This window comes from Tamandua tetradactyla, chromosome 4 (genome assembly GCF_023851605.1).
Source record: "Tamandua tetradactyla isolate mTamTet1 chromosome 4, mTamTet1.pri, whole genome shotgun sequence".
NCBI lineage: Eukaryota > Metazoa > Chordata > Mammalia > Pilosa > Myrmecophagidae > Tamandua > Tamandua tetradactyla.
The window spans coordinates 112,391,679-112,417,253 of record NC_135330.1 but is presented as its reverse complement, the minus strand read 5'-3'; the positions used below and the strand labels follow the sequence as shown (position 1 = coordinate 112,417,253).

Sequence of the window (25,575 nt, the reverse complement as noted above, 5' to 3'; positions counted from 1 at the left end):
ACTAAATAATATGGATAATGTGACCTTTTTACATAAAAGTTGTGCATATTTTTATATAATTGGGGAAAAAACCTCATGAATATTACACACCAAACATTTGAGAATAGGGAAAAGATAAAAAAGAGATTTACTCTTTATACTTCCATATCATTTGTTTTTTTTTCCCCAACAAACTGACATTACTTTGCAATTAAAATGCTCATTTAAAAATATGAAGGTTGGAGGAGGAACTGATCAAAATCCATAAAGCATATATAGCTGGTTTTGTTTATTACCTCATGGAAATACGGATTTGAGATGCTTCCATTCACTGAAGCTTTACATTATTTAATGACAAATAAAATCATCCAGTGTAGTACTTGAAAATCATATGACTTTATAGAATTGTTTTCCCCAAGTTTGGTATATTGAAATACAAATCAGAGTTGAGTTTGCAAATTACAGCATTTTATTTGGGACACCAAAGTTTTGCTATAGCAGGAAGCCAGATTATTTGCAAAAACAGAAGCAGTTTTGGCCTTCTAAGGATGGCAAGTTACTTTTCAGAGAAAAAAAAATGGAAGTTAGCTTGACTCCTATTGATTGGACAATGATTTGTCCATTTTATAGGGGTGAGTTTAGGGCAAATGAACTTGATTTTGTACTGGGCCAAACATAATGAACTGGGGGCCTGATTGGCTATCTGGATTGGCTGCCTTGGTGGGGATTTCAAATTTCAAAAGACAACAAGAGGAAGCTCCAGAGGGAGTTCAAAGAGGAAATAAGGCAAAAGTTTCTCTGAGGGGTCCCCAGGGCTCTTGTCAGGTATATTTGGAGATTATCAACACATTTAATAATCACTTAAATACCTTTATGGGTGACTGATCATTAATAGTTTATGAATGTATATTAGTAACAGAATCCTTGAATGCGAATGCGGAAAGAGACAAAGTTGAGGAAGCCAAGGTGCACATAGGCTAATCAACTGAAGCGACACTACATCAGAGCTAGAACTCAGGTCCCTAACTCTTGGTCCAGTTTTCGAAACTTTCTACGTTGATAATTGTGCTGGTTTGAATCCGTGATGGACCTCAGAAAAGCCATGTCTTTTAATCCTATTCAATATTGCTGGCTGGGAGCGTCTTGACTGTTCCCATGGAGATGTGACCCACTCAATTGTGGGTATTAACTCTTGATTAGAGGGAGATGTGACTCCACCCATTCTAGGTGGGACTTGACTGGAATCCTTTAAAAGGGAAACATTTTGGAGAGAATCCCTTTTAGAGCCACGGCAGAGCCCGTGCAGCCAGAGACCTTTGGTGATGAAGAAGGAGAACACTCCCAGGGAAGCCTTGTGAAACAAAAAGCCTGGAGAGAAGGCTAGCAAATGCTGTCACGTTCGCCATGTGCCTCTCCAGCTGAGAGAGGAAAACCCTGAATGTCATTGGCCTTCTTGAACTAAGGCATCTTTCTCTGGATGCCTTAGATTGGACATTTCTATATCCTTGCTTTAATTGGGACATTTTCACGGCCTTAGAACTGTAAACTTGCAACTTACTAAATTCCCCTTTTTAAAGTTGTTTGGTTTCCTGTATATTGCATTCCAGCAGCTAGAACAATAGCACTGATGATAATTCCCTTTTATAGTTCTTGGATCTTCCTTTGGAGATGCAGCTTGGATGTATCCTGGTGCTGATTCAGTAATGGTAGTGCTTATATAAATTTTACAATCCTGCCTTTGAGAACCATATCCACTGTTTAAAAACAAACAGTATAAAGCCAAACAAAGGGCAGTCACCATCTCATCTCAGGAGGCCTGACCTTGAGCTTGTCTCTCTCTTGGTTGGTTGACTTCCCAGAGGATGCCAACTTCCTGTGCTTGAGGCCGGCCCAAACAAAACTCTGGCCCTTCTACTTCAGAAAGGTATTTGGAAGAAAGGGGCCTGTCCATCTTCGTGCAGGCGTTCTGAAGGTGGCAGTGTAGCTCAAGCTGGAGATAAGATCCTCTCTTCCACGTCCACTCCAGTGTTGCTCTCTGGTTCCTCTATCCTCCATGAAGATTATGTCATTACCTCCTTCTGAATATTCTGATCTCTTAAAATACACACCCTTTCGCTACTGTGGAAAGTTCTTGAAGCTTTCACGTGCTAACAGTTCTACAGGAAGCAGAGAACACTCCTCTTTGAAAATGACTTGTTTTTCTCCATTAAGATAAATGAAATACAGTTATTAAGAGTCTGTGCCGAGTCTTATCCTCAGGTGTGAGGCCACGGCTGCTATAATGCCTCACAGCTCGTCTTACGGCTCACAGGACCAGATTAGCAAAACCGGCACTGCTGGTTCCTAACTATATAATTTCTACTTAGCAAATGTGCCAAACTGGATTTGTTATACTCATGGTCCCAGTTTCAATCACTGGGGTGTATCCCTTTCCCTCCTTTCAATTCGTAGGCACCGTTCCCGGCCTCTTTAGTGCTGGCTTCAGTTTTCATTCACTCGGGGCATCAAACATCTCACAATTATGTAATGATAATATCCACAGAGTTGAGTGTATGGGATGGGATGTTTTTTTCTTCTCCCAAATAAGAACAGATGGCTAATGTGATATGTCAACTTAATCAATCCTCCAAAACAATGGGTACGGTAGGTGGGGTGCAGGGAAGCTCCGGTTTCCTTAGCTTCACCGGGAGAAGTACTTAGAGGTATCTCCTTCTGGAGGTCTGATTGTGGGTGTGCTGGGGAAAATGGTGTGCATGGGGTGCTCCAGGCCCAAGGAAGCAACCCCACCAGCAATGACCATGTGATGTTTCCATGATTTGGGGCCAAGTAACCCCCAGTGAGAAGCAGGAGCCCAGACAAAACCTCAGGGTTGGAAACACCTAAAAATCATCTACTTGCATGGTTTGCACACAAATCTCTTGTGGCCACAGACCTTGTTTTCAACGCACGTTTTAAGCAGAGCATAAGATGTCAAACAAATCACGGTTGCTCTGCTTGGAAGGAGATGTGCAATGCAGGGACGAGCAAAGCCTTAACCTGTCTTCCCTGTGGCTCCTGAATAGAGCTGGGAACCAGCTTTCCTTAGAGGTTATTCCTTCACCTGGAATAACTGGCAGAAGAAATAAAGGAACTTTCTCCATAGCAGCAAGGCAAGCAAGCACTTGGGGCAGGGTGGAGAGAGTGTCAAGGTCATGAAACATCATAATGTCAACCTAGATAACATTTCTGACATCAAATCATCTCATAGGTATGGGGATTACAAATGATTCTAAATGAGGCAGAACCGTCAAAAGCGCACTAAACTGGCTATGTGATACTGAAACATAAGTTATGATTCTATATGTTCAGCTGTGCTATAAGAAGTAGAGGCTGGTCATCAACATGGAGAAGATAATGCACCATGACATGTCCAGGCACTCCGTGCTTTCCCCCACCCTCACTCTCCACACATAATTTTGGCTTCAGCACACCTATGAAAACATAATTAAGACTATAATCATAAAGCAGGACAGTAGGCTTGAAGAGCAAATTCATTTTACACACTGTTCAAGGTCTGAAATTGCTACTTGCATTAGAATGAAGGCCACCATAAAGCATTTCTGCTCGCCTGTGGCTCTAAGTGCTACTGGTGGTTTTTGAGCGCTGAAAGTTTAGAACTAATATCCAGCAGGTCCCAAGTACTCAGCAGACTAATCTCCCAAAACCTGATGTGCTCATGAGAAAAGAGTTGAGGAGATTACATAACACCTTTCTCTCAGCCATTCAAAGGAGCTTCACACTGGGGCCCTCTGGCCTTTAGATCTTTGTTAAACTCACTAACTGGCCTGGAGGATGCTGCGAACCTGGAGGCTTTCAGCCTTGGCTTACCGGTTGGCATCCAACAGTGCGATGCAGCCCAGCTCTATCCGCACTGACAGCAGCTCAGGCGAGGAAGAGTCATGGCCTGCTTACCTATGTGATCGTACCTGGACCCTTTCATCATGAGCTGCCCCCCAGTTAGGATGTAGGACGCGGCCCAGAGCACAGCTTAGCTTACACACTTGGAGAGCTGCAAAGTAAAGTCTTCAAACATAATGGGGACATTATTAGCAAACAAAGTGCAAACTATATAGAAAAACTACTTTATGGACATGATTGCCCAGTATTCACTTTCTAGACCTCCAAATAGTCCTGTTAACTAATATCAAGTATCGTACCAGCTGAATGCAGAGAGACCAATGGAGTTTAAATGGTCATGGCGGCTAAGGAAAAATGAAATTGTTTCCAAGAATTTGGAGGAGGGTGAATAAATTAAGGCTACTCTATCCAAGCAACGTTATAAAAAATTGTCTAAAAAATTGTTTAAAACCCTCAAGTACTTATAATAACAGATGAGTTAAACTTCTGAAAATGATGCAGAAATCTCATTTTTGTGTCTAAAATTATAAAGCTTCAAAATAATAATGATAAGCTGTTTTAATAAAATTTACAGTTCAGCACCTCGCAAAGTTCCTTTTGCATAGTAGGTTTCCAATAACTCATTCTGGAATGAATGACTAAATTCATTCATATGCTTTTATAAACAGATTTTGTCCTTCCATTGTATTTGGCAATTTTTATGCAAGTGACATGGTATTTCCTTATTAGAAATGTTTTCCTTGAAAGGGATCCCAGGAGCTCTGGCTGAAACAAAGGAAAAGATGTGGCAATAATCTTCAAAGACAACAAGAAATAACTGGCCAGGAAATAGTTAAGAAGAACCGAAAGGAAGTGGTGTCTTTACAATGAGATATGAGAAGGTGGGAAAATAAGAAAAGCACTCCTCAAAATATCTTTTATTTTTAGAAAATATAAAACTATTCTCCAAGTGATGGCATAAAACCCCACAAAATAGGCACATGCATTGAAGGCACTGTAACTAAGGAATAGAAAAGACCTTCCCTAGTAAATATACTTAATATAAACAGCCCATCAGGTGCAATCATAGGCACACAAATACCTGTTTCTCAAAAGCATTTGAGCGCCCAGGGTATTAACCTTACCAGTTAAACTGGCGGACTCGCCAGTTTACCAAAAAACAAAACTAAACTAAACTAAAAAAACTATTCATTTTTAAATAAAAAGAACTTTTAAAAACTAATGTGTGGGTGGGCAATGGTGGCTCAGTGGCAGAATTCTCGCCTGCCATGCCAGAGACCCGTGTTCGATTCCTGGAATGTGCCCATGCCAAAAAAAAAACAACAACAAAAAAAACTAATGTGAGCAAAAAACACAAATCACTCCCACAATTTGCATACGGTAAAGTGTTGGATTAAATCTACCTTGTCCAAACTCTTTAGAAAAGCTTGCTCCTGTTTGAAAGGGGACAATAAATAAAAATGAAGAGGGAGGTATATGGAAAATGTGACGATTTCTAGAAACAGTTTCTACATCATTCACAGTTGTCTGTCCTTTCACCAAAGCAAAGAGGAGTTTCCCCAAGCATTCTGTACTCATTAGGGAAATCAATAGCATTACCTGTGAGGTGCCTAGGGTTGCATTTGTATAAGGCTTTTATCTCATTTTAGCAACATAAAAAAAAATGCAGAGTTGTACATAACCTTGGCACTCTCCATTATCCCGGCCTCTTTAAAAACAATCTGCTAATAGAGCAAAAGTGTTGTGGTTTTGTTTGACAAGCTTCTTCACATGAATCTGCCAAACTGTAAAGCTGATAGAATAGGAAGTAGACTGACTATTCTGTACCAGAGGAAGTAAACTCTTAAAATCAGAGAAGGTGCTACATTATATCCATCATAATGATTAAAGAAAGAAAACTGAAGAATTAATATTAATTTCAAATATGATATGTAATAAAATAATACAAATAGAATGTGATTTGTGCTTTCCAAATTCCTCCCCGATTTGTACATAATTTCTATAGGTGAAGCATGTAAGACGTTTTAGATAGATATATATGTTTGTGTGTATGCATTAGATGAACAAATACATGGCACCAAAGTCATGGATTCAGTTTCCATAATAACCATGTACATTTGCCTAAATGTTTGTTGCTAAGTAGAAGTAGTAGTAAGTAGTGGAAGACAAAGTATTCATACATGATGTTACTTATTAAACAGCTCTGGGCTCTAGCTTGGTACTTGCTAGAAGAAATTTCCAGAGAATGAAGCCTGATGTCTGATTTTATGTGTGACAAAGCATTTAAAAATGTATACATATCCATAAGCGTATTTCCTTGATTTTGACTGTGCAACAGTAGGTATAAATTTTAATGGGCAAGTGTTGCTCAGTAAAACTGAATCCCAGTAGTTCCCATGGTTCAAAGGACTTTTGCAAGCATGGAAATGTGACCAAATTTACATATTGGGACAAACATATTTTTATGCTTAAGAATATAAACAATTTTCACACTTACAAAATATGCACAAATATACTAAATGGACTAAAAACATAAGCACTGAGCTCACACATGGAATTTCTGAACATTGCAACAAACGTGGAATACAACCATATCATTACTAGAGACCAAACCCAACAACAATCAGCTCTGCCTTTTGTAGCCAGTTTACTTGTCTTTATAGAAAGCTAATCAATCTATGAAGCAGACAGTCAAAAGTGGGAAAAATTCATGGTTTGGGGCAGCAGTCTATCAGAACACAATAATCTCAGGAGAAAAAGAAGTCACATAATAAAAGAAACAAGTTGCGTAATATTTCCCAGAGTCTGATGAAATGGACATACGGCCTTTACTTTGCCATTTTTTTTTTCATCGATTATTTAAAAAGATATACTTGCTCTTAGGAAGGAAGACTTGGCCAGGGAGAAAATATTGAAAGATTCCACAAGCTAGAAATATATTTATATAGAAGTCTCTCATCTCCCAACACCTGTTACTAAGATCCCTGCACCTGGACTTATTAAAAATTAAAAAAAAAAAAAACTGGAAGGAACCCCCGTCTACTACACTTTAAGTTGGGATTGACAAATCCACCTAATGAGTTCTCTCTTTCTTCCGCAAATCTCCAGCGAAACATGCACATCCATGCAAATACACACGACATAACTATCGCTTTACCTACAGGTTCATCAACACCAAGAGAGCGCAGAAAGCCACAACACGAAAATCGGAACAAATGACAGGACAAATGGCTTTTCAAAGCCCACTTGGACCCCCACTGCCCCTATTCCTACATAATCCCTCTCCAACCAGGAATTTTAAGGGAAGAGAAAGACAAAAGAAGTTGCATTAAAGGATAAAAAAACAAAAACAACATGTGCGCTTTTCCGAGCGACTGCAAACGGGATCCAGATGCGCAAAAGTGCGGCAATAGCGAAAGCCAGCCCAGTCCGTCAGTAACGGAGTTAAGCAGCGTGTAAGCGAAAAGGGTCAATTAAATAACGGTGGTCACTGCCATCAACAATAAGAATAGTAAGAACGATCGTCACCCCGGGTTCCGTACAGCAGCCGCGCGTGGAGCTGGCTTCTCCTCCTGCCCCCACCGCCCGCAGCCACCCGGACGCCCCATGCGGCGGCAGAAAACCTGAGGCGGGGCGCGCGCATCTGGGGCGGGGTGGCTCCGCAGGGCTCCGCGGGCGCGCGCCGGGCCCTCCCTGGACCCACCCTCTCCGGACCCAGCCTCCCGTCCCACCCGGGTCCGGGCCCCGCCCGCCCCGGACCGAACCAGGCGGCTCGGCCGCGCCCCCGGCCCCGCCCACCCCGGCCCTAGCCTCGCTAATTGGCCCGCCCGCCCCAGCCCCGCCCACTGGGGGGCCGGCCGTGACCCCCAGCCTGCTCTGCCCCCCGCGGGCCCCACCACCCCGCCTGGCCCTTCCGGCGCCTGCGCATCCGCTGGCTGGACCTGACCCGGTTGCTAGGGCGGGTCTCCTGGGTCTCTGACCGCACCTTGTCACAACCCGAGGGTGGCCCGGGTCCTTTCTTTGGGGACAGTATCCCTATCCCTGGGGAAGACCCGCGACCTCGTTTCAGCTTTAGTCCGCTGCTTAAATTCCGAGGAAAAGGAGAGGGAAGACGAAAAACCGGTTGGTTTGAGAAGCAGGTGACTGCTCTCAGGGGAGAGTCGGAGCCCGAGGGCTTACGCAGAGTCCCTCCGGATGCTGCGGAAGGAAAAGTACCCGCACCAGGCCGGGTGTACTATCGGGGAGAAAAACTCGAGCGCTTGTCTGTAAAGTTTTCTTTTGGGGGCGAATGGCTCATTTGTGCAGCTGGAGCGTCGTCCTTCCAGGCTGCGATGGGAATAAGTGACGGGCCAGGCTCTCCTAGCTTGTCCTGCAGACTCAGCGCATGTGGCTTCGGGTGCATCTTCTGCCACCGGTTCTAAGCTGTGAATTGGAAGAGCGAGCCTGGGCGACCGCACTATGCTGAAGCCCCACTTGTTTAGGGCTAAATAGTTATGGCCCAAGTATAATGGTCAAAATTGAAAACTAGCCATAATCATTCTAGAAAGAAAACCTATTTGTGAATGAATATGGTGGTCCTCAGAGGCTTGCTTAAATAATAGAGGGAAGCTTTCTCCCTCATCTTTTTAAGACTCGAAACTCTTCGAATTTAAAGTGATAACGTTTGAGAGGCAGGAAATAAAAATAGATTGTCATTTCTACTCTTTTGGCAAATGAGCCTTTACTAGCTGAAATAGCATTGGCAAAGTGAATTTTTTACTAACGGGAAATTTTAGAATGCTCCTTGTTAGTGATAGTATATACATTTTTAAAAATTCTATGATAATGAGAATTTAGTAAATTTTATCTGGGATTCTTTCTAGAAGTTTTTAAGACTTATTTTCTTATTCTCTTTTTCTTATAAGGGAATTCTTCTTAAACTCAGTTGAGTTTAAGATTTCAGAAAGATTTTCATTGAAGCTCAGAAATTTTGGCTCAGAAAGATTTTCTTTAAGATGTAATCTACATTCTAATGAATTATTTTTCACCAACAATTCAAATATATTTAAAATTTTCAATTCTCACTTAACCACTACTTATGAAAAACAGCGCTTATTATTAATTAAAATGCAAAAGCAACCAAAACTTCTTCGAAGACCCTTGCCTCCAAAATTCCCTAAGCTGCCTTTATATATGATGAAAGTCCGTACAGGTATGTGTATTTGTCAGATGTATTAATGGTAATATACAGTCATAGAAATTCCTTAATCTCTACTACACAGAATCACAATAAAGACATTCGTTAATGACTAGTAACTTAGAAATGTTTGTTGTAGGAAGACAGCATCCAATTCATTTCTGCAAGTGTGTATTAAGCACATTGCTAGGAATTGAGGATATGCTCGTGAACAAAATTTCTCCCTCCCCTGTGTTAGCTACCCTCTGTTAGGGTAGAGAATAATCAAAACAATCATACAAGCAAATGTAAAATTGCAGTTGTAGGTGGCATGAAGTAAAGATGAAACGCCTTTACAATGATAACTTTATAAAATACTGTTAATCCTCTTTTTCTGTAGATGGCATGATATGCGATGATGAAATTAGCATATTTTCTCTTCCTTCCCTTTCTCAGTTTCTTCTACCACCTGAGTTTAGTTGATTGTATTTACTATTTTAGTGTCTACATTTGTAATGTTAAAATATACATATGTCTAGTCTGAAACTTGATTTACAGTATTAAGTTGTTACTTACTGGCCCTTGGCTATTAAGGAAATATAAATCAACAGACCTATACTATCTCCAATTTCCTCTCCGACTTACCTTCTCAACTTTTGTTATATCATTTCTACTCTACCAGGGATTGTATTGACAATCTGTTCTGTAATAATATCCTCAATAAGGTAGCTTCATTACTCATCACCATGGTTCCTCCATTCGTCTTTTGGTTGAAGTTTATCCTCTAGCACAGGCCCTCTCACCCTCAGCACTATTAACATTTTGGACTGAATAATTCTTTGTTGGGGATGGGGCAGTGGCGTTGGGGAAAGGGAGTGGCAAAGTAAGGCTTGTCCTGTGCCTATCATTGTAGGAGGTTTGACAGCATGCCTGTCCTCTCCCCAGTAGATGCCGGTGTGGCAATCAGCTATATCTCCAGATATTGCCACCGTGTCCTGGGGAGCAAAATTGCCCCTCCTGAGATGACTACTCTAGTAGGTTTTCAGAGTAGACATGGAAACAATATACAAAATATTTTAATTTTTGTCTCTATTTGATTTCTTTTGCTAAGTCTAAAATGCTTGTCACACTTTTTTTTTTGGTATTGTTGAAGATTTTTATATGCATTGCCTTGAATATTGCTGAGGCCAACCTAATTTTTTTCACGTTGTACATTCCTTTGTCTTTTTACTTGATGGCCCAAAGGGTTATTTTCTTATTTTTGGAAATCCAGAAACTTTATTAGGTTATGTTTTGGTATTGATTCTTTTAGATGAATTTGCCTTGGACATGGTTTGCCTTCTACCTACAGATTCAAGTCTTATTTCTGGAAAGTACAAAGAGTAGACTCCAATGTAAACCATGGATTTTAGTTAATAATATCATATCAATATTGGTTTATCAATTTTAACAGACGTACCACATTAATGCAAGATGTTCATAATAGGGGAAACGGGGTGCAAGGGCTGTTTCTGCTCATATTTTTAGTGAACCTAAAACTGTTCTATAAAATAAAGCTTATTAATTTAAAAAAAGTTGCAGACTAAAAGTAACATGAACAAAGAGAAAAATCATGAGAGGAGAGTAAATCAAATTAATGACTGGAAAATCCTTCAGTGCCCTGAAGAAAAGGCTAAATATGGTGAGATGGTGATAGCCAAAAGGAGTCCAAAGTCTAATGTAGGTGTTTGCTCATGTTATTGTGCTTTATTTAATATGGGGGAGAGAGAGAGAAAAAGAAGCTGAAATTCTTGGGGTGACCCTTTTATTGAATGAGCTAGTTTTGTATAAACAGAAAGCAAGCTTTATTATTCTCCCACTCCTGCCCTCCAAACTCACATGGCATACATCTGCCCACCCCCCCCCCTTCAGGACTTTTCGAGTCACGTCCATCTATTTGTCCTGTCTCATTTTCTGATATTAAACTGCTATTTCAATCTACATCAGTCCTTTCATCTAGCATCCAATTCAGAGTTTGCCCTATCTTCCAACTCAGACTAAACAAGCCAAGGGAAAGAGGAGCGTGATTACTTTTTCCATCTCATTCCTTTACTTCTCCCCAACTCATAGAGTAGTTTTTGGCTCCTCCACCAGAGCAGACAGTGGAGAAGAGTTAAGGGAGGAGAAGGTCTTACTCGAATAGTAATCTGGCGTTAGTGTCCTCTGTTTCCATATACTAACTTTATGTTGGTAAAGCACTTTTGCATCTTAAGACACTTAGAACAACCCCTCACACAATCTCTGGGGGTTTCGGAGCTGCACTCTTCCCTGAGACAACTGGAAGCTAATGTACCCTCTGGCTGTTTATTTAAAACACCCCTCATCTATTCTGACTTAACATCACCCAACTTCCTTCTATTGGGGTTGCCTCGTTTTAGAGTAAAGTCTTTTGGGGTGGGGAGCTTTTGAGATGGCTTTATGCCACTTACAGTCTGTGACAGCCACTTAGCAGATAGAAACACCAAAATCTTTATCTGGCCAAGGATTCAAAGTGCCGACTGTATCCTCTGCAACCCTCACTCTCTGATCTGCCATCAAAGGCAGTTCCAGCCTGCTTTAGATGTTAGAGTCAGGCATTGGTCTCCGTACCCCTCAAATTCCAGGAGACACAGATCAAGCTGTTTCAAGGATTCCCTTACTTTAGTTCAAAAGCAGTACTAGGTGGACCTGTATGTTTTTACTGCTCTGCCAGTTTCAGCTGGGGGAGGTAGAAGGCAGAATGCTACTTTCTCCTTGTGACAGATACTTCCATTCTCTAACAGTTGAGAGGCCCCCTCGCTTAGTTTGAAGTGGGAGAAAATCATCGTCCTCCACTCACCAAGGGAGGGGAGGAACAGGGAAATATAAAGCACTTCATAGCTTTCTTCGAAAGAAATCCTCCCTTTGAATCGAGAGCCTCTCTTAAGTGTAGACAACAGGTGGGTAATGGGCTAAGGGTTGAACAGTTATCTTGGCCATCTCTTTGCAAGCTGTGATGGTTAAGTTCATGTGTCAACTTAGCCAGGTGATAGTGTCCAGTTGCTTAGTCAAGCAAGCGCTGGGCTGGTTGTTACTGTGGAGATATTTCATGGACTTAAATCATTAGTTATGTAATTGCATCTCTGGCTGATTATATTTACAATCAACTGAGAAGATATTCTCAGTAATGAGAGAAGTCCCATCTAATCAGTTGAAGGTCTTAATGGGAGAAGCGATTATTTCAGCAGTCAGTAGGGAGAATTGCTATTTTTACTTCCGCCAGGCAGCTTCTCCTGGGGGAATTTATCCAAAACCTTTATTAGGGTTCCCAGCTTGTGGCCAGACCTACAGAATTTGGATTTTCCAATCCCCACAATTGTGTGAGCCAATTTCAATAATAAATCTCTTAATATTTACATATGTATACCCTGTAGGATCTGTTTCTCTGGAAAACCCTGACTAATATACAAAAAGTTGTGCCTTGATGTAGCTGATATCTCTGTAGAATGTAGAGGTGCTCACCATTTATTATACTTATCTGAGACAACTGAAAAAATGTTATTTAATATTCTTTTGCATAGGATGCAGTGAGGTACCTAAAAATGAGGGCACATTGCATTTTTGGACCTAATTCAGAAAAGAATACTTTTTGCTATCAACTATGTAAGTTGGTATATCTTATAGCCAGCACCAGAATGTTATGTTCTAAAGACACTCATTGGCCTGATGTCCATGAAGCGTTAAAAAGAAATGTAAATCTCTACTCAGAAAATTTTCAAATGAGGAAGAGATAATGCTGGATGATAAACAGCAATACTTCATCAAAATCTTTTTCCTCATTTCTGTCCCCAGAGTGTTAGGGGCAACTGCTCAAAAATCTCTTTATTTCCCACTCCTTTCTCTGTTGATCCTGTTGTCCCAAGAGTAGTGTCCTGCCATTTTTAATTATAATACAATTTAGCTTTTTCAGTTCTCCAGTTGTCTGCTCAAACTTTGTCCCAATCAGCTCAACAAAAACCCTGGTAGCTGAGCAGCTATATATAGAAACTTCTTTAGAGGGTTGGAGAGGTGTGGGTAGGTAAAGGAAAGCTGTGAATACTAAAACCTTCACAGTTTTGTGCCTAACACCTTGATAAATATTATCTTTTTGTGTTTTTTTTTCTTTTCTGATTTAGCCAAGACCATTGAAACTGAGCCATCACATACAGAGTCTGCTGAAGATGAAGCCACTTCAATTCAAAGAGATGAAACTTATTTTCCTGATGTTATTTTAAGAAACCAATCACACACCCCTGTCAGTGTCCAAAACCTCTCTCTTCCTTATCCAATACTAGAAAAAGCGACTGTTCCAATCCCAAAGCAATATTTTCAGAGGGCTTATACCCCCATTCCAGAAACTGCTATTCATTCCCTATTTATTCCAACTTGTTGTCCACCTTCAGCTCGAGTTTTTGTGAAAGACACAAGAAAAGTGGAAAGTTCCAGAAGTTCAAAACAAGCATCATACAAAACAAAAAAGATTTATGTTGATAACAGACTAAAAGACGTCTTAATTTTCTCTTCAGAGTTCACCACGACTTCAAGCGTCCCCTCCCCTATTACCACTTTCAAACTCCGAGAAGTTCGCTCCGAGTATTCACCTTTACCAAAGATCACGGGATCTGCCTTTATCAGAAAGCCCTCCCTGATGGGTTTCCAGGCAGCAATGCCAAGCCCTCTATCTAGTACACCATCCATCAAACTAGAAAGACCTTTTGACCATATGCAACAAAATACTGCTGTGGTACTAACTATTAATGACATTTCAGCAAATGTTACCCTACCATCAACATTTTTACCAAGAAAAACTCGAGAGCAGTCTGTGATAGGTAAATCACTTTAGCGTGGTCTACAAAGATGGGGGTTGGGTCAAGCAAAGGGGAGAGAGGGAGGGCAGGCAAACCGACACCCCATTTGGGTTTGCAGGGAGGAAGGTGGGATCTCCTTTTACCTGTACCATTAATGCATAGGCCAGAGGGCAGTGCTGGTTCACTGTCAGGCAATAACAGAGGTCTTGTGACAGGTCTGCCAAGGCCCAAGTGGACCTTCAGTCAAGATTGAGGTGGTTAAGAATCAGACAGGGACACTCAGAGGATCAGATAAGCTAATAGAGAGATGCAGCATGAAGAACAGGCATTCGTACAGTGATGATGATGAACTACAGGGACAGAACATCAGTGCCAATGGACGCTCTCATGGCCGTGTTTCTGTAGATAATCCCAATTCATTGTAGATGAAGAATTGCAACAGAGTCATAGTGCTCTCAAAGTGAATTTTCTCAAGTGTCCTCCCAAAATGAATTTACCCATTTATTTTATTTTATCTAGAAACGATTGCTGCAGAATATGAAAATGTAGAAAACATCAAAAAGGAAACCGTACCAGCTAAACCTGAAGGTAAATGCTGGGTTTATGCCGTTCTTTTAGAAACTGTATATAAATTTACCTCCCTACAAAGTTATTTGTGATTGTTCATGTGATGATGTGGGTGTGGGTGCGGCATTCACAGATATGTCACACCTCATGTTCAGTTACTTAGCAGTTTTTTTTTTAATTATGTCCTTTGTACTGATGCTAGGACTATAAATACTTCTGGGTGGGGCAGATAGACGTGGAATGATAAGACTATCTACTTGCCACATGCTGGTCTAAGAGCTTTGCAAATGTGAAGTCATTTAATCCCTACACAGCCCCAGGAGTTAGGAACTAGTGCTGTTCCCACTTTATAATGAGGCATAGAGAGGTTAGTAACTTGCTCAAGGCCACACAGCTAATAAGCAGCAGAACCAGCCTGTCTGGCTTCAGAGCCTGTTCTTTTAATAGCTACTCTATGCATCCTCTAGACAGAATTTGAATATGATAGCTGATACTGAGAAGGTGTAAAAAAAATGCTTTTTGAGGTCAAAAAGATGATGTAGTCTGATTACTTGAGGGAAGTTGGGAAGGCTCTGAGAGAGAAGTAAAATATGCAGAGGATCTGGAAGTTAGAATAGGAAGTTGCTAGATGGATAAAAAGAAGAAAGTTTTCTGGGAAAAGGCAACAGCGTAAGCAAAGGATCAGGCATCTCTGGGGAAAAGTGAAAAGCTGGGTATCATAGATGCTCAGTAAAGCAATTTTAAGACCATACTTTAGGCTTTCTTTTGGAAAGAGTGTACACGTGTGCACATACACATACAAATCTTATTAAATATGGTAAAATGTACTTGCTTTCCAAATAAAATATAGTCTTCCATTTAAAATTTAAAATGTAGTTTATAATTTAATTTTTGAAATACTTTGACTCAACATAGCTAATTGAATTGTATTTGATTTAATTTGCTCTGATTTCTCTGTGTATTTTAGAATTCTTCTGATGAAAGGAAATCAAATGCATGAATTTACAAAGATGATAAATATTTTACAGATACTGCATTTAACAATTCAGGAAGTTGACATAATGTCACATTTTATCAAAATTTAATTTAACTTTTATTAATTTTTATTTTCTAGTTGTGTTTTCATACTTTTGTTCCAGGAAAATTTTTTCAAGTTTCATATATTTAAAAGTCCTAGCCCCTAAGTATTATGGCCATAGTTTTCAAAGTATAATATGACCCTAATCTCAAGGTGTATGAAACAGAGTAAATTCTTTGTTTTGTTAGTTTACTCTATTATTATTCTGTTTTTAATTTCATTGCTTTCTGTTCTTACATTTATCATTTTCTTCTACTTTGCTTTGGGTTTATTTTTCTCTTCTTTTTCTAAGTTTTTGAGATGAGACCTTATGTAATTGAGTCGAGATTTTTCCTCTTTTCTAATGTATGCATTTTAGTGCTATAAATTTTCCTTTCAGCACTGCTTTTGCTGTATTTACAATTCTTTCAGTGATCGTTTTAATATTGAATTGAAAGAGAAAATCATTATAGTGAATATATTCAAATTCCTGCATTCTTGAAATGTTTTATTCCTTGCCTTCAGTGCCACCACATAGCTGATTTTTTCTGCTTCTTTTTTTAAATTTATTAATTAAAAAATAAGAAACAAAATAAAACAACATACATAATCAGTAATTCACAATATCATCACCTAGTTGCATATTCATCATTTCTTAGAACATTTGCATTAATTCAGAAAAAGAAACAAAGACAATAGAAAAAGAAATAAAACGAACACAGGAAAGAAAAGAAAAAAAGATTATACCTATCGTACCCCTTACCCCTTGCCTTCATTGATCACTAGCACTTCAAACTAAATTTATTTTAACATATGTTCCCCCTATTATTTATTTTTATTCCATATGTTCTACTCGTCTCTTGGCAAGGTAGATAAAAGGAACATCAGACACAAGGTTTTCACAATCACACAGTCACATTGTTACAGCTGTATCATTATTCAATCATCCTCAAGAAACATGGCTACTGGAACACAGCTCTACATTTTCAGGCAGTTCCCTCCAGCCTCTCCATTACATCTTCAATACAAGATGATATCTACTTGATGCATAAGAATAACCTCCAGGATAACCTCTCGACTCTGTTTGGAATCTCTCAGCCATTGACACTTTGTCTCATTTCCCTCTTTCCCCTTTTGGTCGAGAAGGTCGAGAAGTCCCTTGATGCTAAGTCTCAACTCATTCTAGGGTTTTTCTCAATCCCTTGATGCTGAGTCTCTGCTCATTCCAAGATCTCTCTCCCACATTGCCAGGAAGGTCCACACCCCTTGGAGTCATGTCCCACGTAGAGAGGGGTAGGGTGGTGAGACTGCTCGTTGTGTTGGCTGGAGAGAGGGGACACATCTGAGCAACAAAAGAGGCTCTCTTGGGGGTGACTCTTAGGCCTAGATTTTAAGTAGACTTGACCTGTCCTTTGTGGGGTTAAGTTTCATATGAACAAACACCAAGACTGGGGGCTCAGCCTATAGCTTTGTTGTCCACACTGTTTGTGAGAATATCAAGAATTCAACTTGGGGAAGTTGAATTTCTCCCCGTTCTCACCACTCCCCAAAGTGGGCTTTGCAGATAGCATTCCACTCACTGAACGAATTAGTCTGGGATTCATCAGGGTATCATTCTGGACAAATCAACAAAATCTCATGTCCTACCTGAGATTCCAAGTACTTTTGGCGTTCAATCAAACTATCTACATAAGTTGTATTAGGAAATGCACTAGTCAAAATATAAATTTTGTAACAAATAAACATTTTTTGCTTTAGTCTCACACAGAAGGTGACATTTTAAAATATTAATTACCATCTATTTTCGGTACCCTGCAATAATGACATTCCTTTGTTCTTCCTCATGCAAAAACATTTTTAAATTGTACCTTATATATTTCACTATTATTATACATTCTAGGCATTCCTAGATTATACCATCTCAATCTTTAACATCTATTTTTGTTTCTGATTTCAATATGTCCCCAGCCCTCCTCCCTCTATCATTCTCACATGCAGCTTCATTCAGCGTTTTAACATGATTATATTACAGTTAGGTAGTATTGTGCTGTCCATTTCTGAGTTTTTGTATCCAGTCCTGCTGCACAGTCTGTATCCCTTCAGCTCCAATTACCCAATATCTTACCCTATTTCTATCTCCTGATGGTCTCTGTTACGAACAAAATATTCCAAGTTTATTCACTAATGTCAGTTCATATCATGAGACCATACAGTATTTGTTGTTTAGTTTTTGGCTAGTCTCATTCAGCATAATGTTCTCAAGGTCCATCCATGTTGTTCATACTTCATAAGTTTATTCTGTCTTACAGCTGCATAATATTCGATCGTATGTATATACCACAGTTTGTTTAGCCACTCGTCTGTTGATGGACATTTTGGCTGTTTCCATCTCCTTGCAATTGTAAATAATGCTGCTGTAAACATTAGTGTACAAATGTCCGTTTGTGTCTTTGCCCTTATGTCCTCTGAGTAGATACCTAGCAATGGTATTGCTGGATCATATGGCAATTCTATATTCAGCTTTCTGAGGAACCGCCAAACTGCTTTCCACAGTGGTTGCACCATTTGACATTCCCACCAACAGTGAATAAGTGTGCCTCTTTCACCGCATCCTCTCCAGCACTTGTCATTTTCTGTTTTGTTGATAATTGCCATTCTGGTGGGTGTGAGATGATATCTCATTGTGGTTTTGATTTGCATTTCTCTGATGGCCAGGGACATTGAGCATCTCTTCATGTGCCTTTTGGCCATTTGTATTTCCTCTTCTGAGAAGTGTCTGTTCAAGTCTTTTCCCCATTTTGTAATTGGATTGGCTGTCTTTTTGTTGTTGAGTTGAACAATCTCTTTATAAATTCTGGATACTAGACCTTTATCTGACATGTCGTTTCCAAATATTGTCTCCCATTGTGTAGGCTGTCTTTTACTTTCTTGATGATGTTCTTTGATGCACAAAAGTGTTTAATTTTGAGGAGTTCCCATTTCTTTCTTTCTTTCTTCAGTGCTCTTGCTTTAGGTGTAAGGTCTATAAAACTGCCTCCAATTATAAGATTTATAAGATATTTCCCTACATTTTCCTCTAACTGTTTTATGGTCTTAGACCTGATGTTTAGATCTGTGATCGATTTTGAGTTAACTTTTGTATAGGGTATGAGATACGGGTCCTCTTTCATTCTTTTGCATATGGATATCCAGTTCTCTAGGCACCATTTATTGAAGAGACTGTTCTGTCTCAGGTGAATTGGCTTGACTCCCTTATCAAAGATCAAATGTCCATAGATGAGAGGGTCTATATCTGAGCACTCTATTCGATTCCATTGGTCAATGTATCTATCTTTATGCCAGTACCATGCTGTTTTGACCACTGTGGCTTCATAATATGCTTTAAAGTCAGACACCATGAGACCTCCAGCTTCATTTTTTTTCCTCAAGATACTTTTAGCAATTTAGGGCACCCTGCCCTTCCAGATAAATTTGCTTATTGGTTTTTCTATTTCTGAAAAGTAAGTTGTTGGGATTTTGATTAGTATTGCATTGAATGTGTAAATCAATTTAGGTAGAATTGACATTTTAACTCTATTTAGTCTTCCAATCCATGAACACGGCATGCCCTTCCATCTATTTAGGTCTTCTGTGATTTCTTTTAACAGTTTCTTGTAGTTTTCTTTGATATAGGTCTTGTGTCTCTTTAGTTAAATTTATTCCTAAGTATTTTATTCTTTTGGCTACAATTGTAAATGGAATTTGTTTCTTCATTTCCCCCTCAGATTGCTCATTACTAGTGTATAGAAACACTACAGATTTTTGAATGTTGTTCTTGTAACCTGCCACTTTGCTGTACTCGTTTATTAGCTCTAGTAGTTTTGCTGTGGATTTTTCAGGGTTTTCAACATATAGTATCATATCATCTGCAAATAGTGATAGCTTTACTTCTTCCTTTCCAATTTTGATGCCTTGTATTTCTTTTTCTTGTCTAATTGCTCTGGCTAGAACTTCCCACACAATGTTGAATAACAGTGGTGATAGTGGACATCCTTGTCTTGTTCCTGATCTTAGGGGGAAAGTTTTCAGTTTTTCCCCATTGAGGATGATATTAGCTGTGGGTTTTTCATATATTCCCTTTCTCATTTTAAGGAAGTTCCTTTGTATTCCTATCCTTTGAGATGTTTTCAGCAGGAAAGGATGTTGAATTTTGTCAAATGCCTTCTCTGCATCAATTGAGATGATCATGTGATTTTTCTGCTTTGATTTGTTGATACGGTGTATTACATTAATTGATTTTCTTATGTTGAACCATCCTTGCATACCTGGGATGAATCCTACTTGGTCATGATGTACAATTCTTTTAATGTGTTGCTGGATTCGACTTGCTAGAATTTTGTTGAAGATTTTTGCATCTATATTCATTAGAGAGATTGGTCTGTAGTTTTCTTTTTTTGTAATATCTTTGCCTGGTTTTGGTATGAGGGTGATGTTGGCTTCATAGAATGAATTAAGTTGCTTTCCCTCCACTTCAATTTTTTGAAGAGTTTGAACAGGATTGGTACTAATTCTTTCTGGAATGTTTGGTAGAATTCACATGTGAAGCCATCCGGTCCTGGACTTTTTTTTGGGGAAGCTTTTGAATGACTGATTCAATTTCTTTACTTGTGATTGGTTTGTTGAGGTCATCTATTTCTTTTTGAGTCAAAGTTGGTTGTTCTTGCCTTTCTAGGAAGTTGTCCATTTCATCTACATTGTTGTATTTATTAGCATAAAGTTGTTCATAGTATCCTTTTATTACCTCCTTTATTTCTGTGAGGTCAGTGATTATGTCTCCTCTTCTATTTCTGATCTTATTTATTTGCATCCCCTCTCTTCTTCTTTTTGTCAATCTTGCTAAGGGCCCATCAATCTTATTGATTTTCTCATAGAACCAACTTCTGGTTTTATTGATTTTCTCAATTGTTTTCATGTTCTGGATTTCATTTACTTCTGCTCTAATCTTTGTTATTTCTTTCCTTTTGCTTACTTTGGGGTTAGTTTGCTGTTCTTTCTCCAGTTCTTCCAAGTGGACAGTTAATTTCTGTATTTTTGCCCTTTCTTCTTTTTTGATATAGGCATTTAGGGCAATAAATTCCCCCCTTAGCACTGCCTTTGCTGCATCCCGTAAGTTTTGATATGTTGTGCTTTCATTTTCAATTGCCTTGAGATATTTACTGATTTCTCTTGTAATTTCTTCCTTGACCCACTGGTTGTTTAAGAGTGTGTTGTTGAGCCTCCACATATTTGTGAATTTTCTGGCGCTTTGCCTATTATTGATTTCCAACTTCATTCCCTCATGATCTGAGAAAGTGTTTTGTATGATTTCAATCTTTTTAAATTTGTTGAGACTTGCTTTGCGACCCAGTACATGGTCTGTCTTTGAGAATGATCCATGAGCACTTGAGAAAAAGGTGTATCCTGCTGTTATGGGGTGTAATGTTCTGTAAATATCTGTTAAGTCTAGCTCATTTATTGTAATATTCAAATTCTCTTTTTCTTTATTGATCCTCCGTCTAGATGTTCTGTCCATCAATGAGAGTGGGGAATTGAAGTCTCCAGCTATTACGGTAGATGTGTCAATTTCCCTTTTCAGTTTTTGCAGTGTTTGCCTCATGTATTTTGGGGCATTCTGGTTCACTGCATAAATATTTATGATTGTTGTGTCTTCATTTTGAATTGTTCCTTTTATTAGTAGATAGTATCCTTCTTTGTCTCTTTTAACTGTTTTACATTTGAAGTCTAATTTGTTGGATATTAGTATAGCTACTTCTGCTCTTTTCTGTTTGTTATTTGCATGAAATTTCTTTTCCCAACCTTTCACTTTCAAACCTATGTTTATCTTTGGGTCTAAGATGTGTTTCCTGTAGACAGCATATAGGAGGATCTTGTTTTTTAATCCATTCTGCCAGTCTATGTCTTTTGATTGGGGAGTTCAATCTATTAACATTTAGTGTTATTACTGTTTTGGTAGTACTTTCCTCTACCATTTTGCCTTTTGTATTTTGTATGTCATATCCAATTTTCCTTCTTTCTTCACTCTTCTCCACACCTCTTTCTTCTGTCTTTTCATATCTGTCTCTAGTGCTCCCTTTAGTATTTCTTGAATGCTGTTCTCTTGGTCACAAATTCTCTCAAAGATTTTTTGTCTGAAAATGTTTTAATTTCCCCCTCGTTTTTGAAGGACAATTTTTGCTGGGTATAGAATTCTTGGTTGGCAGTTTTTCTCTTTTAGCAATTTAAATATATCATCCCACGGTCTTCTCTCCTCCCTGGTTTCTGCTGAGAAATCTACACATAGTCTTATTGGGTTTCCCTTGTATGTGATGGATTGCTTTTCTCTTGCTGCTTTCAAGATCCTCTCTTTGTCTTTGACCTCTGACATTCTGACTAGTAAGTGTCTTGGAGAATGTCTGTTTGGATCTATTCTCTTTGTGGTACACTGCACTTCTTGGATCTGTAATTTTAGGTCTTTCATAAGAGTTGAGAAATTTTCAGTGATAATTTCTTCCATTAGTTTTGCTCTTCCTTTTCCCTTCTCTTCTCCTTCTGGGACCCCCACAACACATATATTTGTGTGCTTCATATTATCATTCAGTTCCCTGAGTTCCTGCTCATATTTTTCCATTTTTTCCCTATAGTTTCTGTATCTTGTCGTATTTCATATGTTCCATCCTCCTGTTCACTAATCCTAACCTCTGTCTCTTGAAATCTACCATTGTAGGTTTCCATTGTTTTTTTCATCTCTTCTACTGTATCTTTCATCCCCATAAGTTCCGTGATTTGTTTTTTTAGACTTTCCATTTCTTCTTTTTTTTGTTCCTTGCCTTCTTCATATCCTCCCTCAATTCATTGATTTGGGTTTTGATGAGGTTTTCCATGTCTGTTCGTAGATTCAGAATTAGTTGTTTCAGCTCCTGTATCTCAATGAACTATTGATTTGTTCCTTTGACTGGGCCATATCTTCAATTTTCCTGGTGTGATTTGTTATTTTTTACTGGCGTCTAGACATTTAATTACCTTAATTAGTTTATTTGGAGATTGCTTTCACTTCTCTTACCTAGGGTTTTCTTGCTAGATGAATTTGTTGTCTATCTGTTCTTTGACCTTCAGTTCAGCTTTTTCTGGACCTCTAGCTTAGGTTTTGTTTAACAGAGGATAATTTTTCAGTTCTTGTTTTCTTGTTTCTTGCCCTGCCTGTATGGTGCCTTTTCCCTCCCCACCCTTAGGAGGGTCTACGTAGGTATTATAGACTCGAGCTGGGTTTCCCTGGACTAAACTGGCCTCCTATCAGGGGCAAGGAGTCACCTGTGTCAGTTTTCCCTGAGGGTGAGACCCAGAAGGTTAAAAGACTTACTTGTGAAGTCTTTGGACTCTGCTTTTCTTATCCTGCCCAGTATGTGGTGCGTCTGCCTGTGGGTTGCAGCAGCAAAAGATGTTGTGGCATTTTTAACTTTGGAAGGCTCTCCCTGCTGGGGGCGTGGTGGAGACGGAGGAGAGGTCGTAGGCTTGTTTTAATGGCTTCAAAATTGCCAAGCCCTGGGGTCTGAATTCCTTGAGGGAGGAATTCCGCCTGAGTTGGACTTCACCCCTCTTCTGGGGAAGGCACAGGTGGGAGACAGCCCTGAAAGCAGCCCATATCTGCCTATGCCTGGGGCAGTTGCAGCCTGAGAAGTCCTGCTACTGAATCCAGAGGCTGCCAAGTCTCCATAGAGACACAGCCAGTAAAGCCTCCATTTCCTCCCCTTTCCTCTTTTTCCGTGAGCCCAATGAGTGACCTCTGCCTTGACCAGGTTTAGAGTCTCTTTCCTTTCCCTCTGGGAAGCCGCCTGTGGGGGAGGGGCACCTGGCTCCGGCCGCCATGGCTTGGGGAACTCACGGTTTTGGGGAGGCTTGCAGCCGGTCCAGCTGGTCCAGACTGGGGTACGCTGTGTGTCCTGTTTCTGGTTATTTAGTAGTTGTTCTGGAGGATGAACTAAAACGCGCACATTGCTAAGCCACCATCTTGGCCCCTTCCCCTTTTTACTTCTGTGTGATTGTTAGTTTCTTTCAAAGATTCCTTTTCTTTAGCCTCACCCCTAAATATTGTTCCTCATAGCTCTGCTTTAGTCCTCTTTTCTTTTCCCCACTTATGCTCCTAAGGTGATTTTTCCTACCTAAATTTGAATTAGGAGAATCCGTAAGTGTTTATGATCCTAGTTGCCTAGCAGAAACAAATGAAAGTCATCTTTAAAGGAAGATTACATTTTTTCTACAAACAATTTCACAAATAGAGCATGCAGTAAAGACAAAGAAAAAGACAAAAATGAGTGGAAATTATCAGAGACAATAAGCTGTAGAAACACATCCACGGAAACACCAGATATTGTAATTATTGGACACAGAATTAAAAATAACCATGGATGACTTCTGGTTCTCTCCAAGATTTGGTACTTTATATTCGATTAGCCTCCCACCAAAATCAGCTATTAAAGCTGACTAAAATATGTAAACTAGATATTGACAGCATTGGGCAGTAACCAATACAGGTATGGCTTGGGCGGCTACAATCCTTGAAAGAAGGAGAGCTTATGAGGTGAGCTTCCACATTTACCCTGGTTTTTGCCTGAGGCATTTGTAGTATGGGAGAATAGAGACCAAGTAGAAAATGGTAATTTTAATATATTAAGGAGATAGCAGACAGACTTCAGAGCTACCAATATAGCTAAGACTTGAGGGACAAAATCATGGAGAGGAAGGAAGTGAAGAGAAATGAATCAAAAAGCCTGCACAAAAACTTCCTTCAGGGTGTCGGCTAATTTCTAAACTGTGTGTATGCAGGGCAAGACTCTTAAGAAACATTTATCAGCTGAGAAACTAAGGAATTGAGCATAGATTTGAGCAGTCACACATGCTGGGGAGACAGATACTAGAGTTCAGGTCTGCCAAACCAGACGGGCCTTGGTAAATGCATGGGGCTTTCAGTTGAAGACCCAGAGAACCCATGCCTGAACCAGGACCATGTCCTAAGAGAAAGGACAAAATTAAAATAGACCAGACCTAACAAAGTCCAAAACCAAAGTTTAATAGAATCTCTCTAATAGAGAAAACCTAATGCTTGACTGATGAAGACAGCATTATCCAGACCCTTAAAAATTTTTTATCTTCAAGATCCTGTATCAAATAAAAAATCACAAAGCATCATAAATATGATGGTTAGGTTCTGGTGTCAACTTGGCCAAGTGATGATGCCCAGTCAGGCTATTTTGTGGCTGGTTTATAAACCAGAAGACTGTTGTATTAAATTATCAGTCAGTTGATTGCATCTGAGGCTGATTACATCTGTGATCACCTTAAGGCACTGACCCCCCACCATGAGATAATCCAATCAGTCAAAGACTTTTAAGGAAGAAGAGAGACTCTTTCACTGCTTCTTCAGCCAGTGAGCCTCTCCTGTGGAATTCATCCAGACTCTTCATCAGAGTCACCAGCTTCCCTTAGACTGCCCTATAGATTTTAGACTCTTACCCTCCTACAGTTGCTTGAGACACCTTTATATAAATCTCCTATTTACAGATATTTCCTTTTGGTTCTGTTTCTCTAGAGAACCCTGACTACACAATAAAAGGAAAAAAAAATATCTGAAAACTAGTGGAAAGAAACAGACAATGGAAACAGTCCCATAGTTGATTCAGATATTGAAATTTCTCAGACAGGGATTTTAAAATAATTATGTTCAAGAAAAATAAAAAAGAGTTGGAAAATTTCTCTAGAGACCTGGAATCTATGGTTTTTGAAAAACAAGAGTCAAATAAGATTCTAGAACTGAAAAATAATAAAACTAATATTAATAATTCAATAGATGTGTTTAATTGGAGAGTATACACGGCAGAATGCTCCAACCTTAGGACTTCCTGGGTCCACTATTCCTCCCAGTATTTCTGTATCCTCATCTGTGACATGAATTAACTTGTAGGTCTTCTCCACATCATGGGTCTAAGTGAACCATGTTACCACTTATGCTTTATTGAGTTTATACCACTCTGGATGTTTCCCTGCTTAGATAAATTCTGGTTGAG

The 25,575-nt window shown here is 39.4% G+C and overlaps 1 protein-coding gene across 2 annotated transcripts in view; it reads left to right on the top strand.

Annotated features, from left to right (window-relative positions):
- The first annotated feature begins 7,909 nt into the window (after window positions 1-7,909).
- The window catches only part of LRRC63 (leucine rich repeat containing 63), a 70,852-nt gene continuing 53,186 nt past the window's right edge, over window positions 7,910-25,575 (top strand). The window contains exons 1-4 of one of the 2 annotated variants that reach the window (XM_077158263.1): window positions 7,910-7,998; window positions 8,781-9,067; window positions 13,204-13,896; window positions 14,395-14,463. In XM_077158263.1, the coding sequence (XP_077014378.1) occupies window positions 8,983-9,067; window positions 13,204-13,896; window positions 14,395-14,463 (847 nt within the window). In that variant the 5' untranslated portion in view covers window positions 7,910-7,998; window positions 8,781-8,982. Of the gene's footprint in view, window positions 8,016-8,780; window positions 9,068-13,203; window positions 13,897-14,394; window positions 14,464-25,575 lie in introns of both variants that reach the window. The other variant, XM_077158262.1, reaches the window with a different exon arrangement.